Raw genomic sequence first — 18,414 nt, 5'->3', positions numbered from 1 at the left:
TTCTGAAATGAGGAGGCTGGAAAAAGGCCCAGCGCAAATTATGTTCATTAGTCAGCAGGGACAACAGCTGAAAAGTACCAGGCTTAAGCTATGCAGCGAAAGTTCAGGCTCATTAGGAGGAGAAAACTTGAAAGGTAATGATGCTCCTGGACAACTTGCAGAGTTCCAGCAAGGCTTTGAAAATGTTAATGAGGTTGGATAACATTAGACAATCGGAAGTTCACCTGGTCAGGCGCCCCCAGCCCTGTCTTAATGGGCCCTTCCCTTATGAAAGGAACACAAATAAGAAAACTTTATTATTATTTTAAAGGCATCCAGAAAATTGCGTTCAGAGTTAAAGCCAACTTAAGTGGCTTTAGAATAAAGAATCTAAGTCTAAATTTCTCATCAAAGCAACCCTAGGCAGAGTTGGCTACTAAGGGATTCTCTTCCCACCCCCTGGACGCTGCTCAAATCCGCCCCACTCACCCTGCACTGCACCCAGCTGGTGTGGGCTGTCTTGGGCCCAGCTCTGCAGAAGTGCCAGAGCCAGGGAGCTCTGAGGCCCTGGGGCTGCGCTGACCACTCAGGACAGAGCACAGCAAACGTTCCTACGCTGGAGAGCAAGGTGGGACCACAGGCTGGACGCGGACGAGCAGTAGGCACCAGCGAACAGCACAGGCGCACGAGGTCAAGGCAAGGGAGGAGACACAGGCCGGGGAGAAGCCAGGCAGAGGCCAGAAGAGGACAGGGCCACAAATTCAGTCACCTTCAGAGAACCCACTGGACATGCTTCCTCTCCAGGCACTGCAGTTCCATGCCCTGGAGGGAGAACAGTGGAGCTACACGGAGGTGCTGGAAGCGGGTTCAGAGTGAGATGGGGGAGCAGGTGTCAGCCATAGACTATTTTCAATTCTAGAAAACATAAGTAAGACATGGAAACACATGCTATGATATTTTGCACAGGGGACCACACATTTTTGGGACACTGGCTTGTTTGAGCCAAATGCCACAGCCCAGGCTCCCCGGGCTCCTGCAGGCTCCTCCATGGTCGGATGGAAGCTAGATGGACAGGAAGAGTTGCTCCAGTGAGAAAGCCATGCATCTAGGGATGATGGCTTCATCTACCAGCGAGTGATGGTTTCAGACAAGGGCTTCCCATAGGCTTCCTTAGTGACGTAGGGTCCTCCCCCTCAGCCGCTGTCACAGCTACTCCCTCTGGTGGTCACCTCCTGGTGCTCCCAGGAAGGCCAGGGCTGAGCACCTAGGGCATTGCTCCAACCGCCAGCAGGCCTGGACCTGGCCAGTTCCCTGCAACCTGGTGCCCACACGGGCTGGCTCAGGCAGGCATGAGGGCCCTGCAAGGGTCAGGATGCCCACTCAAAGGGATGCAAGTGGGCCACATTAATGGAAACAGGGCATGGGGCAAAATCAAAGCTGACCTAAAGGAATTTCTTTTAATGAAAGAGGACACAGAAAAGCAGAATATGCCACGAAAACATTAACTCAAGTGGACTATGAAAAGTGGACTATGTTCTCGGCACCTTAGGTCAACATGGGAAACCAAATGAAACACGTTACCACGTGACAGGGAGATTAAGGTTGCCTGAAAAAATACAGGACACCTGGATAAGTTTGAATTTCAGAAAAACAATGCATAATTTTTTGGTATGTCCCAGATATCAAGGGGTCATATTTATACTAAATAAATTATTCATTGCTTGTCTGAAATGCAAATTTTGCTGGTGTACTCTCTCTTTACTTGCTAAATCTGGGACCTCTACCAGAGAACTATGTAATATCCATGCCATACCTAGACTCTAAGTGCAGCTCTGTTAAAGTCCAGCAAAGCTCACTATAAATGAACAATACTTAGATGTTTGCATATGGAGAATAGTTGTTTAAAAATCATTACTTTGCAGAAAAGAAGATGAAGAGGAGAAATTATCTAAATTCAGGAATGATTTGTTACGGGAAACACCTGGTTCTGTGAGTCCCGGAGGACGTGGTTTCTCATCCCAGGCTTTGGGACCTGTGCAAGTCACTTAATTTTCACATTAAAGAGTTAGCGTGAGGATGAAACCAGTGTTCTCCTGCATTCTTTCCAACCCTAACATGATGATTCTATTCAATCAGAACTATATGAAGGGGGTGAAACATGTATTCATGCTCTAAGTCCTAGGAAAGCAAAATTAGAGGGCACCTGTTTGAGCTTGAAAGATGCAGGTACTTGATTTTCCAGAAGATAGAGAATATACACAGCCATGTTCTAAGAGATGACTAGTGAGGTTGAAGCCACTCAACCTCACTACAACCTGAAACAGGCTCAGAAAAGACAGAGGTGAATCCATAAACTCAAGAATGTTATTTGGGCCCCCAAGATGTAAGGGGTCCCTCCCAAACATTCTGAGGCTGACACAACGGAAGAGAAGAATACCCTTCCCTAACGTAGCCCTATGTAAGACTGTATCTAATTCCAAATGTTCTGTTGCTATGAAAATACTTTCTGAAAATAAAACCCAACTGATCTCAGTGAAGAGAATTTGTTTCAGATATGGTAAAGCTCAGGTAATCATGGAAGATGCTGACAAGGCCTCGCGAAGGTCACACCGATGGCTGGCCGAAGTCCTGCACATGGATTTGCAACAATGATGAAGCTGAGTACCAAGTTTGTAATTATAGCGATTTCTTCTCCGCCCATAGCAAGAGTGTTTTCCAAAAAAGACTAATTCAGTCTCAACTTAAAAATCATTTGGGAACTATAAAAGTAGAAAAGCTTACCCTTCTTTTCTAACATGTAAGTAACCAGAAAGAAAAGGTAAAGACTGGGTTAACTCTGAAATATATATTACAAATGTTTTGGGTTGGACCTGCCTGAAACAGTCTAATTTACCTAAAACAGTCTAATTTATCACAGCAAAAACACATTTCTACATTTACAGCAAAAAATAGTTAAACACTCGAAAGTGCACATGCTTATTTTGTTGGGAAAATTATACACATTTGTTTGATTAGCTTTGGTAAATAAAATAACCAAGTCATCACTCAAGACTCAGACGTGGCTGCAAAATTGATTCAACGAAATGTCAAAATAAATCATAGCTTAAAAATGCATGGTATGTAACTTCTAAAAATGAAAACCACATCTATCTCTGTCAGAGCTGTGAAGATTGTGCATTAAAATTATATCAAAAACGAATGCATTTTTGAAGGGAAAATATTGATTTAATCGACTCTTCCTGACTAGTGATTCAAATCATGATTTGAATCAATTTGATTTTAATCGAGCCCACCCTATCCAAAAGTCATTTATACGTGCCTTTGGAGTGCAAGATGTTATTTTCAGAGGTCTATTTGTCTTCCTAGCTATAGGCGGCTCACACTGATATGAAAAGGGTTGTGTTCGTTCCCTTTATCCCATCAGCAGGGCAGGGAGCAGAGGTTTCTACAAACTTATCCAGTTGCAGATAATCCCAGTAAGGCCAACAAAGCACCAACTGTAATTAATAAGAGACTGACCAATGGTCTCAAGGATGCCAGGACCTGGGATCAGGCAGACTCCTGGGACGGCCCGGAGACTGCAGATAGTCCCAGCAACGGGGCAGAGGAATGTTCCTGACCTGTGCGTAATGCATAACAAGAGGGGTGTCAGGCAAGGGTGAAGGGAGCCTCAAGATTCAGAGAGCAGGTGTAAAGGCCAACCCTCAGCAATAGGAGTTCAAGTGCAACACTCCTGACTTGCAGAATTCTGGGATGGAGGAGGTCAGGGACAAGGCTGGCCTCAATCAGCAGGGGCTGTAATCGTCAGTGACTCTCAGTCATAGAAAGGGGGCTGGGAGGAAACCAGTTTCTAGAACCAAAGGATTAGCACAGCCCCAGCAGGAGGCTGACCTAAAGCTGCAAACATGAATTAGGGAAACAAAATCAGGCAAGGGCTGCTCAGGTGAATTAACTGTAACCTCTGCCATAGCTTCCTAAAGCCACTGTCTACCTCATAAAGATTTTAAGCGTGTGGCGTCAGTCTTGGCATACAGGAAATGCTCAATATTAGTTATTACTGGAGAAGAAGAAGAAAGGGAGAAGGAGAAGAAATAATAATCAAGAAGAAGAAATACTACTACTACTGATAATAATGTTCCCTGCCAGGGTGTCCAACTGTCCAGCGTGGCCAGGGTTGGAGTTTCCAGGACGCAGGACAGTCGATGGTCACACGGAAAGAGCCAGGCAAACGGGGATGGTTGACTGCTCTATCCCTGCCTCGCACCGGCCTGATCCCAGCACATGGGCTGGGTCAGAACCTGCAGGTGGCTTGAAGTGCCCTTAGCCGTGGGGACCAGAGGCCAGGTGAGGCCGGTAGACCAGCAGCACATTTGGAAGGAAAGCTGAGTTTTCTTGTACGAGGACCACAGCCTGGCTTTTCCTTGGGCACCTGGTGAAAAGAATGTAGTTAATCAATAATCGTTAACGAGCTGCCCAGTCTAATCATTTCCTCCAGTTAATAAGAAAACAGAGCAAGGGGGTGGGAGGAGGATGGGGAGCAAGCAGGGTCTGGCTGCCCGGGATCACCGAGTGTCAGCTGATCTCCAACTTCAGATCCTTCACCCAGTTTTAACCTCCACCCAGTGTCTCTCTGCGGGATCCTGGCAAGGGTGGGCGCTCAGTCCACGTGGGCAGCATCTGAGAAGGTGAGGGGTGGGTGGGGATCGCCACTGGCACCTCCTTGGACGTGTCTCTGTGGAAAGGCCGAGGCGCTTGGCTGGAACTACCATAACGGAGCCACGGTTCAGCGGGCAGGCGCTGCTGCCCGTGCCAAGTGGCCTGAGGTCCAAGTCCTTCCCCACGTGTGATCTGAGGACAGGGTGGTTATACAACCTTGCATGCCGCTGGTGCATCTCAGAACAGTGAAAGTAGAGAAGACCTGGAGGACTCCCGGTGAAGGCTGGGTAGTCGGAGAAGCAGCCCGGGATCCCACATTTCCCACAGAGACTCGGGGATAGATTTAGGAACATGATTTCAAGAGGCTGTTTGTATACAGCACAGCAGGAGAGAGAGAGCACACGATTCGAAATCAGAATGTGGGTGTTCGTCTCAGCCAACCGCTCCACAAATGCAGCCGCAGCTGATGCACACTGAACCTCCAGCCACTGTGCAGGGCACCTTCCCAGATCTGTCCTCACATGAACCTCAACACGACACATTATCGTCCCCCACTTTATTGGTGGAGAAACGGGCTCAGAGCGGCGGAGGTATGAGAAGTAAACTGCTCAAGACAACGTAGCTGCTTACGTGGTTCAGCATGTGGGCTGAACCTGAAGCAGGTGACCCTGGAAGCTTGAAGACGTGGGTCAGGACATGGACTGGAACATGCACCAAACTGATGATGGCTGATTTGAGAAACAAGGAACCTCAGGGCCAGAGGAAGAGTCTTCTTCGAGCCAGTCAGCCAGTGTGGCATTTAAAGCACTCTGGTAGGCTGGGTGCGGTGGCTCATGCCTGTACTCCCAACTCTTTGGAGGCTGAGGCTGGAGGATCACTTGAGGCCAGGAGTTTGAGACCAGCCTGGGCAGCATAGCAAGACCCCATCTTTACAAAAACATAAAATAATTAGCCACGTGTGGAGGCATACACCTGTAGTCCCAGCTACTGGGGAGGCTGAGGTGGGAAGATCACTTAAACCCAGGAGTTCGAGCTGCAGTGAGCTATGCTCACACCACTGCACTTTAGCCTGGGCAACAGAGTGAGAATTTGTCTCTAAAAAAAATAAAATAAAATAAAATAAAAGTAAAGCACAGTGGTTGATGTGTCCAGCTCCCCCATGTTTCTAAAGGGCTTCAGTGCCCTGATCTGATGCTCAGCTTCCTGGGCCGAGGTAGGGGCTGTATTCTTGGAAACACTGCCAAGGAGGGGCGGAGAGGAGAAGCACGAACACCCCACACAGGACTGGAAAACCGCTCTGCTCCTCGGTAACAGAGCGGCCTTACGCAAGTCACTTAACTTTCCTGAGCCTCCGTCTGTCTCTTCATGTGACTGGCTCACCGTGGCCGGGGTGAGTATTACAGGTAACATGTGTGACGGGCTTTGCCCTGCATGGGAGGCAGTGTGGTGCTCCACACATGGGGAACTTGATTCAAGCAACTATTTGCCAACCTGCCAGGGTGCCAGGCCCGCATGCTAAACGGACGCTCTCCTCTCCCCCATTCGTGGCATTTAACCACGCCGGGCCAATTTGTCCAATTAGGAATCTGACTTGAAGTCTCCATCCCTCGCTCCCTCGTCTTCTGGGCATCCAGGATGCAGGCCAGGCTCTCCTGGGCACATTGGCTGCCAGGACAGCAGGGGCACCCCAAGGCCATCAGGACAATGAGGGGCCTCCAGAGGGAGGGAGGAACCGGTGCTCAAACGCGGTCTTCGAGGCCTCAAAAAGATGGTCCCAAGAACGGCTGCAGAGGAGTTCGACTCGGAATGAAGGGACAATGAGGGAAGGCTCAGCCATGGGAAGGCGCAGGCCCATAAGGCAGGCAGGGAAGTCAGCTTCTACTGCAGCCTGGCCTGGGCACCGAGGTGCTCAAAGCCACAGCACCCATCACAGGGTCCCTTCTCCCATCTACCCCCCTCCACCCTAGGGGCTCATCAGACATCACTCCATTTCCTTCCAGGCATTGCTGTGACCCCTCAGTTCACCTGTGCTTTCTTGAGGTTTCTCTAGTTGAAATGCTCAGTTCTTTCCCATGTGTGACACTTGCTCTGCCACCGTCACTCGTCACCCTGGCCGTCACCTTCACCACATCCCAGGATCTCTGGGCTGGGTCACACTTTGCTCTGGGCTAAACCTTGGTTTTCAGGCACACAGAGTTGCTAGCTCTTCAACCAGCTGCTACCCTCTAAGAAGTCACTGCCTTTAACCACAAAAATCAACACAGGCCCTGGCCAGGGGACACCTGCTGGGCAGGTCCCTGCAGTGCCCAGTCTCACAGTTGTGCCCTGTCACCAGGCTCTACCGCGCCCCAGGCCCCTAGCCTTTTCCTTTCTCTCCCCTCCAGGCCTTTTCCACTGCTGAAGAACTTGACCTTGAGCAAGTAACTTCATCCCCCTGGGTCTCGGTTTTTACAGCCATAAAGATACAAGGTATATAAATTATGTTAGCAGTTTTCCAACCTTTGAATGTGAAGAAAAACCATAAAAGAGTGTACTTTTACATACATTAACTAAGAAAACATATGAAGATTAAAAGGCCCTATGAATTTAGTAATACCTTCAAATGAATCTGTATTTTATTTAATATAACACCATCCTTTGAAAAGTAGTACACATATGAGTGAGATTTATTACTTAGTTCCCCCACAGCTAAGCAGTGATTGGTGCACTATAGGCTCTTGGACCCAGGGCAATAATTCCACAGCCCCTCATAGGTTCACAGCCTGCAGGTTGGCAAACGGCGGACTAGACAACCTCCAAGGGCCTTTCAAGGTCATTCATTCAACAAAGATTTACTGAGCGCCTGCTAGGAAGGGTACATTCTAGTTAGAGAGACAGATAAAATCCAAGAGTACAAATGAAAAATTCACCAATTATGATAACTGGTAAAAATCCAAGGCTGACATAAACAATGAGGCAGCACGGGGACGGTGGCCTCCTTTAGACAGAATGGTCAAGGAAGGCTTCTCTGGGGTCACCTTTGACCACATGACCTAGAAGATGACAAGGCACCAGCCCTGGGAAGGGGGTAGGGTGGGGAGAAGAAGGCAAAAAGTGTTCCAGGCAGAAGAAACCACCTCACGAAGGCTCTGAGGCAGGTGCCAGTGTGGTCTGTTGGAGGACGTTTATGGCTGAGCATGAGGACATAGAAAAGGCAAATTATAGAGGGGAAAACAGCAATTCCATCTGGATGAATTAGGTTTGAGGAGTAGGCATGACACCCAAGTGGGAATGTTGAGACAGCAGAATATAAGAAGAGGCTAAAATTCAGACATAACTGTGCTAGAGATATGCATTTAGGAGTCATCAACATAGAGAAGATATTTCAAACTCTGTGAATAGCAGGGATAGAGAGAGAGAGAAGAAGAAAAAGGAAAGGAAGGCAGGGGAGGGGAGGGGAGGGCAGGAGAGGAGAGGAGAGGATCTCTAGACCAAGTCCTTAGCAACACCACCACCGAGCCGGGGAAGTGAGGGGGAAACCAGGAAAGGGAGTGGGAGGAGCAGTCAGGGCAGGAGGAGGAAACCAGGACCTGGTGAAGTCATAAAATCCCAAAGAGAAAGGAATTCAAGAAGGAGGGAGTGGCCAACTGTGTGCAATGCTACTGAGAGGTGAAGGTAAGCTGAGGATGGAATCCATCCCTGGGATTTGGCAATACAGAGGACACCGCAGACTGAATGTTTGTGTTCCCTCCAACATCCGTACGTCAAAACCTAACCTCCAAAAAGATGCATCTGGAGGTGAGGCCTCTGGGAAGTGATCAGGGCGTGATGGTGGAGCCCTCGTGAACGGATTAGTGCTCTTATAAAATAGACTCCAGAGAGAGCTTCCTCATCCCTCCTACTATGGGAGGACACAGCGAGAAGACGGCCACCTCTGAGCCAGGAAGCCTGCCCTCACTAGACACCAGCACTACCAGTGCCTTGATCTTGAAATTTCCAGCTTCTGGATCTATGAAAAATATATTTCTGTTGTTTATAAGCCACCCAGTCTATGGCATTCTGTTATAGCAGCCCAGATAGAGTAAGACGGAAAAAAGAGGAGCCTAGGTATAGTGGTTGGGGCAGAAGCCACTACAGTGGGATGAAGAAAGATTGAGGGGGAGGAGCTGGGGACGTCGTGAGTAGATGACAACCCCTTCATACAACGTCTTCTGGAAGTCTGGCTGTCCAGAGACACAGGAAAAAGGGGCAGAAGATGGAAGAATATGGCAGATTATCATCCAGCAAGTGCACTCGATCCCCACGGGAGGAGTGTATTTCCCATCCCACTGATGCTGGGCTTGGCCAGTGAGACATGCAGATATGCCCTGAACAGGGGTTTGAAATGCACTTGTCTGGCTGGGCTCACCCTCCTGTGGTCCTGCCTTTCTCCATGGCAGCATACCTCAGCTAGCCTCTGGATGAAGGAAGATGAGTGACATGTGGTGCAGGCTTGGAACACAACTTATGGCTTGGAGCCCAGCTTAGATCTGTAGAACCCTAGCAAAACCACAAGCCTGCAAGCAAAAACCAAATGCATATTGTATGGCCCTGAGATGCCACGGTTTATTTGTTATCCAGCATTATTGTGGATAAAGCTGACTGATACAAGGCGAAATATACAGTCAGGTAGGGTTATTTTTGGAAGAGGTGATACTAGAGTATGTTTGTATACTAATGGGAATGGTGTACTGAAATGAAAGTGGATTCTGATGTCTGGGAGAGGAAAGATAGCTTTGGAAAGGCAATTCCCATGAGAAGAGCAAGAAAGGATGAGTTCCTGAGGACAAGCCGGGGAGGGGGTAGCTTTAGGTAAGAGGAGGGGTGCATCCTCCATTGTAATAAGAGGGGAAAAGGTGGGTGCAGATCCCAGAAGGTTTAAAGGTTTTGTTGAGGAAATACGAGTAGCTTAGATTGGATGTCTTGAATTATTCAATAAACGAGGAAGCAAGATCATCAGTGGAGACCGTCTTTAGCAGTGGTGAGGAGGTGTCTTGCTGCCTGCTGTTTGCTTTCCTTAAATGTCTTTCTAATTTTCTCTGCTGATCTAAATCCTAAGCCCACCTTTCCTTTGGAAAGCCTCTAACCACCCTAGCCTACCGTGAACCCCCCTTTCCTATGGCATTTGTCATCTCGAACCCAGTCCCACATTTAATTAGCCCTTCTCACTGTTTGATGTGGGACTTAATCATCCTTTCCCTTCTGCTGGACATGAGCTTGATGAGACATATGGGTCATGTCATTTGCTTCTTTCGAGTCCCCTACAATACCAATGACATAGTGATGGTCACGCTGAGGAGGCTTAATAATTACTTGTTAACTGGCTCAAGAAGAGAAAGTATGTATCTGTCACTGTTTCCACTTATAGAATAGCCAACTTGGGCCAAAACAAATCAGGGAAGACCAGCTGTTAAGAGTTAGCCAGAAGAACTATTGCTTCTGGAGACAGACACGTTTTCTGGTTTGGGGTTATTTTTTTCCCACTTCTTATGCCAACTTCCCTGAAGCCTGATCCATTTTCTTTCCCTGATTGCTTCAAAAATTCTTTCATCAGTCCTGCCTTGGACGTACTAACATCTTCCCTAGGAAAGCAAAAGGGTTATGTTCCAGATGTTCTTTAATGCCATGGCTTAGAGGACTTTCTGTTTTATTTTTAATGAAACAAAAAATGCCCGATCTGACAGGTGAGGCTAGAGCGCCTGCATTTCATGCAAGGGGTCCCAGAAATACCAAGTAGCTGGTGAGCTCACTCCATCCCAGCTATGCACCCTTGTTTACGCCTGAAAGAGAGCAGAGGGAGTTCACTCTCACAGGCCTTCCCAGCCTGAGTCAGGATGGCTGAGCTGACCTTGGAGTCTCAGTCTGACAGTTTCACAAGGTCCTGTGCCACCATCTTCAACAGCCATCAAAGTTATATGTGGAGGAAGCAGCACTGGTCCAGAGAACACTGTTGCCTGGCAACAGGGCCTTCAGGGGCAAACTTGTAAGGCAGATGAGGGTGCGCATTCCTCTGTTCCTTCAAGGGCTCCAATCTACCCTCCCAAGTTCCCATTGTTTCCAGAATTATCAAGCCCACCCACCCCCTCCTCTGATGGAACAAAGCGTCCGTCAAGAATCTCCCCAGCTCATGACCAGGCTGGGTGAGGGTCCCCTCTTCTGACCTCCTTACTCTCACCTTCTGGCACTTCCCCCACCGGACTCAGAGCTCCCTGAGACTGGATCTGTATCTTATTCACCTGTATTTCCTTTTCTTCCAGTGCACCAGGGACCAGTGGACGGCCTATAAATGGCTCGGTAAACTCTAACAGCACAGGTAGGCAGTGCGTTTGACCCACCAGCTCCAACTCTGAATGGCCTGAGGCAGTACCTTCATCTTTAAGGGACTTTCTCCACACCTGTGAAGAGAACATTAAAATACCTACCTCAAGGTGCTGTGAGGGTGGAAGTAAATAATGCGTGTTTTATAAACTGACCAGTGTTTTACAAAGGTAAGTCAGTACCAATCCAGACAAAATGGATCATGTTCAGGAAGGCAACCAGGAATGGGCTGGGACTTGGACATGTGTCACAGGAAGGGTGGCTGGAGAGATAATTCAGGGGTTCAATTATCCAAAGAGCTGTCATGCTGAAGCAAGATAAGGATCTCCATCTCCTCTGTGGCTTCTAATAGACTTAAGACTGAAGACCCATTTCCGCTCAATATAAAAAAGCATCCTGGCTGTCTGAGATGTCTCAAGGGATGAGTTCCCTGTCATTATCTCTATTCAAAGGTATAGCATAGTGAATATACAAAGCAGTGATCAATGACCAGATGACCACTGGTCTGTGTAGTGGGAACCTTTTAGATTACTCATTTTGCAAAGACCTCCTTAACCACACCATGAACATTCACAAGGACAGGCTCCTGGGTGCCACATTTGTACAATGTAATTCAATCAGTTTACTGGATCAGAAATGGCTCCTGTCTAAGGCTGGGTCTACCAGCGTCCACTAGCTAAGAACCCGAGAGCAGGACAGGGTGAGAACAAGGGGGAGGACGAGGGCGCATGGCTGGGAATGTAACATTTCTGCCCCCCATGGGAACTCAGGAGCAGACAAGGCTGGTCTGCTAGGAAAGAAGAATGAAGCAGCTGTACAGAGAGAAGGAGAGGAATGAGATGGAGAAAGAGCTCTTCCTGGGCTCCCAGCAGCCTCACAGACCCTAGCTCCAAACTCTTCGAGAGGCTGGGGTTCCATGACCACACTTCTGGGTTACTACAAAATAGTCTCATTTTGCAGAAGCTTAGTTTGAGATACATTCTCTTACTCATGGCTCAAAGAACTTAAAGTAATATCATTATGGGGTAAGAAGACTCAAATCTTGACATCCTGACCAGTGTCCTCAATGTCTTCCAGCCCTGGGAATCTAAGATTCCAATAGCCACCGAGAGGGGAGGTCACACCCCCTCAAGAAGCAGTGCTCAGGGAGTCTGGGACTACACACCCTGAGCAGAGACCACAGACGTCGTATGCCAACATGCACACACCGCGTGTGCTTCTCTCCTCTTTAGGAAGACAAGAACATGAAATCTATCACACCACGCTGTTGTAAAGAATAATGAATAGCACCATTAACAAATGACAAGTGCTACATTTCTTATTATTATCTATCATGTCTATATCACTTTATTTCTGTAGCATCCAGCAGGTGTTGAATGTAAACAGACGGGAAAACACTTTTGCAGACTTGTAGCCTCCTGCAAAGAAAAACATTTGTGAGCAGGGAACAGTATAGCTTCCAGGTTGCTCCAAGTCCTAGACTGCACTACCCTGAGCAAGACGTGAGACGCCCCTCTAAGTCATGATGATTGGCTGAAAAGCCATTGAATCCACATTATTCATATTCATTCTGTTCCAGTGAGGTCTACCCTAGCTGTAGGTGTTGACCTGGCCCCATTTGGAGGCCGTAGCTATTTGTGTGATCTGAGAACCACAGAAACCAGACATGGGCACTATGTGGCCAGAGGCACTCGATCACTCTCTTTGCTCTGGCAATAGGACAGCCTTTGGCCTCCCTTGATCCGGTTTATTCCACATGGCAGATCTTACCACTAGCCAGGTGTCTCTCAGCTTCTTCTCCACTCTCTCCATTCTGCATGTGGAGAATGGAAGTACATCATTAAATAATCTTCCCCAAGAACATGAGTCTGGTCATGAGAATAGAAAACATAGGCTGTTTCTGGTCCAACAACAATGCCCACACAGAGACTCACTGTAGGGAGAATGCCAGACGCGGGGCAAGGAACAGAGTAGGAGAGACCGGGCTCTGGCCCCATTGCTGCCCCAGTGACAGTAGGACCCATGCAGGTCATCTCCCCTCCCTTGCCATAGTGATTCCTCGATCCAATGAGCAGATTAAACCAGGAGCCAGGTCAGAGCCATGAGGCAGGAGCATCAAGATCAAAATTAGGAAGAGGATAGGAGTTGATACCAAAAAACCACCAGGCAAATGCCAAGTCTGGAGTGGAATCGATAGACACATTCTAGCTGAGTCACTAAGAGTGCCAATAATGAGCTGAGTTCAAGAGGTACCAAAAGCAGAATCAAGTCACAGCAGCAACAATGGGAGTGGAAAAAGTAAGAGAGGTGACAAAAATCCAGAGGGGACAACACAGAGGTGGACTGATCTTGTAGAGATTTATTGTGGGATAGCTTAATGTCACTAACATAAATACAACATGGGGTGACTAGTGGGATCCCACCCAGTTCTCAGAGCCCATGAATTTCAGCCATGTTCCAGTTGTGCTAACAAATGTGCACCAGAGCCCTGACAAGGAAACAACTGCAAGCCACGTACCTGACACAGCACAGATTCTGAGTTAAGCTTGTCCTTTCCTACCCAGCGCTATTAGGACACAGAGGAAATCATCTCAAAAGGGGACATATGCCAAAGTCTCCGCTTCCATTTACACAAATGTGATCTCTGCCTTGACTTCCTACTTTTTACTTTCCCCTAAGATGTTGCTGGGTACTAAAGAAGTCACTTGTCTACACGTCAGGACAAGTAATATTTACGCCAGAGCACTGAAAGAATAAATGCTGAAGCTCCTGACCCTCCATGGGGGGAGTGCAGGCTAGCTAAAAGGAGAGGAAAATTTATTTCCAAGGCCAGCTATTTAATATCCTATCTTTCCCAGGCCATCTCCTACAGGACAGGTATTGACGCTACTGCATCCAACACGTTAATTCCTGTCCCTACAAAAAGTTTCTGAAGTAGCTATGAGACTTAGGACTTAAAAGTCTCTCCACCTTTCTGTGCCTACTTTTCTCATCTGTAAAATGTGGGAAATGGTACCTGTATTAGTTTTCTATCACTGCTAGAACAAATCACCACAAACTTAGCTTAAAACAATGCAAATTTATTATCCTAGATTTCTTAGAAGTCCAACATGGGTCTCCCTGAGCTAAAATCAAGGTGTCAGCAGGGGTGTGTTCCTGCTAGAGGCTCTAGGGGAGATTCTGTTTCCTTCCCTTTTCCAGCCTCTAGAAGGTCACCCACGTTCCCTAGCTCATGGCCTCTTTCCTTCATCTCCATCTTCAATGCCAGCAACAATGAGTCCAGTTCTGGCATCGTGAAGTCACTCTGACCTCCTCTTCTGCCTCCTTCCACTTTGAAGAACGCTTGTGATTATATTGGACTCACCCGGGTAATGTAAGATATTCTCCGTATTTTAAGGTCAGCTGATTAGCAACTTAATTCCATCTGCAACCTTAATTTCCTGTTGCCATGTAACCCAACACATTCACAGCTTCCAGGAATTAGGACGTGGACATCTTTGTGGGGACTTTATTCTGCGCATCACAGAACCTGTCTCAGAGTGGCTAGGAAACAGTTTCCTCTGCTAGGTAAGCATATGACCCTGGCCAACTCTCTTGTCCCTTTGGTTTCCTCCTCTAAAATCAAGAGCTTTAGCCTAAGAAGATCTTTAAGACCTATAACTTTATGGGGTCATTAAAAGATTAGCTTCTGGCTTATGCATTATAATCTTCCAAGCACTTGCCCACATTTTGTGTCATTTTATCTTCACATCAATCCTGGGAAATATACAGGAGAGATGTTGCTATTATCTCCACTTTGTACAAGTGTAACCTGACAATAGGAAGTTATTAAGTAAATGATTTGTCCAAGATCACACAATTAAAATATGACAGTCCTGTTTTCAAATTAGAGTCCTCTGATAAAACATGCCCCATGTGAAAACCTTTTCTGAAAACCATGGAGATGGATACGGGGAGGATGGGAACGACCAACACACCACCACCAGCACCATCAGCTAAATCACAATTCCATCCAAGTGGAGAGAAACAGCAATGGCAGATGCTGGTCTCTGAAAATAATCCAGGACGCTGCGTCCTCCACTTTGGGTTCCTGTCCTGTGTCTGGTTGTGTCCCATTGAAAGTATCCTCTTAGAATCATAATTCCCCTTCCTCGCTGTGAGACTACACACCGTCAGCATAGTCCTGGCTCTACGTCAAGCAGAGATAGTCCTGAGCCTCTAGCTGGGGCAGGAGGGCAGGAGAGTCTCGTGTACTCTGTGCAGGGCCACCAGGTGGTCTCAAGGCCCTCCTGCTTGTGCGAGAGAGGATAACTAATCACAGTCACGGAAGCTTCCTCCCGTCCTCCTGAGTCAAATCCAATGGAAGGGAAAATAGAAACAGTGAAGACATTCTCTAAGAAGACAGCAAAGGAAGATTACCTGAAGGTCTTTGAGGTGCAGTAGGCATTTGTGTCTTTTGGCCCCTAGCTAGCATCGACCGCCACATCTCAATGTCTCTTGAGGAACAATCCCTCTCCCCACGCTCAGGCCATGTGCTTGCCCCATCCTCCACCCTCTACTCCAAGCATGCAGAATTAACTCCTTCCACAAGTATTTATTGAGCAGCTAATATGTGCTCTAGGCATTGGGAGACCCTAGACAAGCCAGACAAGGCCCCTGCTGTCACCAAACAACCAAATAAAACTGGACAACATGCTTTTTGAGAGTACTATGGTCTAGGAGAAAATAAAATAGGGTTTGTGTTACAGAGAGGGACCAAGGGTGTTACCTAGACTTTCCAATTACAAGTTCGCTAGGTCTTCTTTTGTTTAATCCTGTTTGGGTCAGGCTTCCTGCTGTTCACACCCAACAGGTTTCCTGTGTTCACATCCTTCCTCCCCTCATGCTGAGGCTCCCGAATGCTCTACTGTCCTGACTAGGGAAAAGGGTAATGGGAGAGAACCCAGAACTGGCACTTAGAACCTCAGCTTCTAGTTCAAGCTCAGCACTGACTAGCCAAGTATCTTTTACCCAGGCTGGAGTGTTTCCTCATTGTGCAACGGGGGTGGGAGGTTTTCGCCAGTTAATCCCCGTGATCCATTCCACCTCCATCACTTTATGTCCTAAGCTTTACATGATCAGAGCTTCTCAGACTTTACGTTCTAACTGGGAACTGAGTACTCTCAACCTGGTATCAGTCACATTGCACATCTTTATTAAAAAGCTGCAAAACAAGCAGCTAACACTTGATCCAGATCCATACCCTACCGTCAGGGGAGAGCAAAACTGCACACTCGGCAAATGCACTGCATTCTGCAAACACGCACTCTAGTGCCTAATAAAATTTAGTGATTTGGGATGATGCTGATTTTACCTGAAAAAACTTACAATGGACTTTAAGGAGTTCTGCCTCTATCCTTCATAGCTTCTCAGGGAGGAAAGGCTTTGGGCAAATTTCATTTGGTTAGAGCAGAAGCATTCATATACTTTTCTGTAGGTGCATCATTTTATGACACAGATATATCAGTGGCTATGTCAGAATCCCATTAGCATAAATGCCCCTTTAAAAAATAAATACATTCACCTGATTTTTTAAAAAAAGGCATACAATGACGTTTCCCTTCTACCCTTGCCCATCACAGCCCTTAAGGGAAACCTTTGTTAACTTGTTGTATATCTTTCCAGAATTTCTTATACATATAGATGCACATATAAACAGTTGGCCCTTGAATAATGTGAGATTTAGGGGCACCAACCACCCGCATAGTGGAAAATCCACGTATAACTTTTGATCCCCCAAATTTAATTACTAATAGCTTACTGCAGACTAGCAGCCTTATGGATAACATAAACAGTCAATTAACACATTTTGTATGTTATAGGTATTATACACTGTACTCTTACTGTAATGTAAGCTAGAGAAAAGAAAACGTTACTAGGAAAATCCTAAGGAAGAGAAAATATATTTACTATGCACTAAGTGGAAGTGGATCTTCATCCTGGTCCTCATCCTCCTCCTCTTCACATTAAGTAGGCTGAGGAGGAGGAGGAGGGCTTGGTCTTGCTGCCTCAGGAGTGGCAGGGGTGGAAGAAAATCTGCATTAAGTGGATCCACGCAGTTCAAAGCCCTGTTGTTCAAAGGTCAACTCTATTTATTCTAATTTCAGCCCCCTGAGCCCCCATGTGTACAAAAGTTAGTATAGCATACACACTGCTGTGCATCTTGCCTTTTTTCCTTCATTTGGCAATCTTATAAACTGTGGTATTTCTGTATAGTTTTAATTTGATTTTTTTATAAAGTAAGGTTGAGTATATCTTTTAACACATTTAGGGCCATTCTTAGTTCTTTTTCTATGAATTGCCTTGTTATATCCCTTACCTTTTTCCCCCTATTGGACTGAAATTCATTTTCTTATTGACTTTTTGGAACTATTTACCTATTAAGGTGATTAGGCCTTTGTCATGTGTCTTTTCAGTTTACTTATGTAGATTCTTTTTACTACATATATGTCTGGGGTTTTTTCTAATTTTTATCTTGTCTGATATACCTGATTTTTCTTTCATGGCTTTTGGATTTAAGACTTGGTTAGAAAGGAACCCTCTGTGTTTTCTACTGGTATTTTTATAGTTTTGTTTCTACCTTTACATTTTATTTTCATTTTGAATCTTATTCTGGTGAATATGTGGTGTGAGATGTGGATCTAATTTTATTTTCCCCCACTGGGCTACCAGTTATCCCAATAGAACATTCAATCTTTTTCTCCAGTGATTTGAGATGCTACCTTTATCAAACACTAAATAATTACATGCATTTAGGTCTATTTCTGGATTATGCATTTGGTTCTTAATTATCTGTGCATATGCCTACAGCACACAGTTTCAATAAATGATGCACTATAGTAAGTTCTAATATTTAATAGGGCCAGTCCCCCATATTGGTTTTTTGCAGAATTTTCATGACTATTTATTATCTTTTTATTTGAACTTTAAAACAAACTTACCTAGTTTAAAAATGATCTATTGGTAATTTTATTTAGATTATATTAAATTTATAAATTAACTCAAAGAGAATGACATCTATTATTTTCCTATCCATGAACATGATATGTCTTTCCATTTGCTACAGGCTCATTTTGTATACTTCAGTGGTGTTTTTAAATCTTCATATATAATAGATCCTGCATATCTTTTGGCTAAGTTTAATATTAGCTCTTTTAGATGTCTTGTTGTTATTGCAAGTGGTGGCTCTTCCTCTAACAGTATACAGTAAGTCCTCACTTAACATTGTCAGTAGGTTCTTGGAAACTGCAACTATAAGCAAAACATGGTGCAGCAGCAGGTCCTCGAATGTTATTTCCTTAAACATCATTTCATTATAACAATGAAAAAAAATTGGTTTTGTTATACATCCTTTTGCCTAAACTCGCAGTTTCCTAGAATCAGTTGACAATATTTAGGACTCAC

The 18,414-nt window shown here is 46.0% G+C and overlaps 1 protein-coding gene across 3 annotated transcripts in view; it reads right to left on the bottom strand.

The window, feature by feature from the left end:
- The window catches only part of GALNT14 (polypeptide N-acetylgalactosaminyltransferase 14), a 204,820-nt gene that overhangs the window by 151,964 nt on the left and 34,442 nt on the right, over positions 1-18,414 (bottom strand). Inside the window, exon 2 of one of the 3 annotated variants that reach the window (XM_069494464.1) lies at positions 788-894. The exons of the other annotated variants lie outside the window; for them this stretch is intronic. Coding sequence (XP_069350565.1) covers positions 788-798 — 11 coding nt within the window. The 5' untranslated portion in view covers positions 799-894. The remainder of the gene's footprint in view (positions 1-787; positions 895-18,414) is intronic. 3 annotated transcript variants of the gene reach the window in all.

Source organism: Eulemur rufifrons, chromosome 19 (assembly GCF_041146395.1).
Source record: "Eulemur rufifrons isolate Redbay chromosome 19, OSU_ERuf_1, whole genome shotgun sequence".
Classification (NCBI taxonomy): Eukaryota; Metazoa; Chordata; class Mammalia; order Primates; family Lemuridae; genus Eulemur; species Eulemur rufifrons.
Note: the sequence above shows the minus strand (reverse complement) of the source record. Positions and strands in the feature narration are given on the sequence as shown.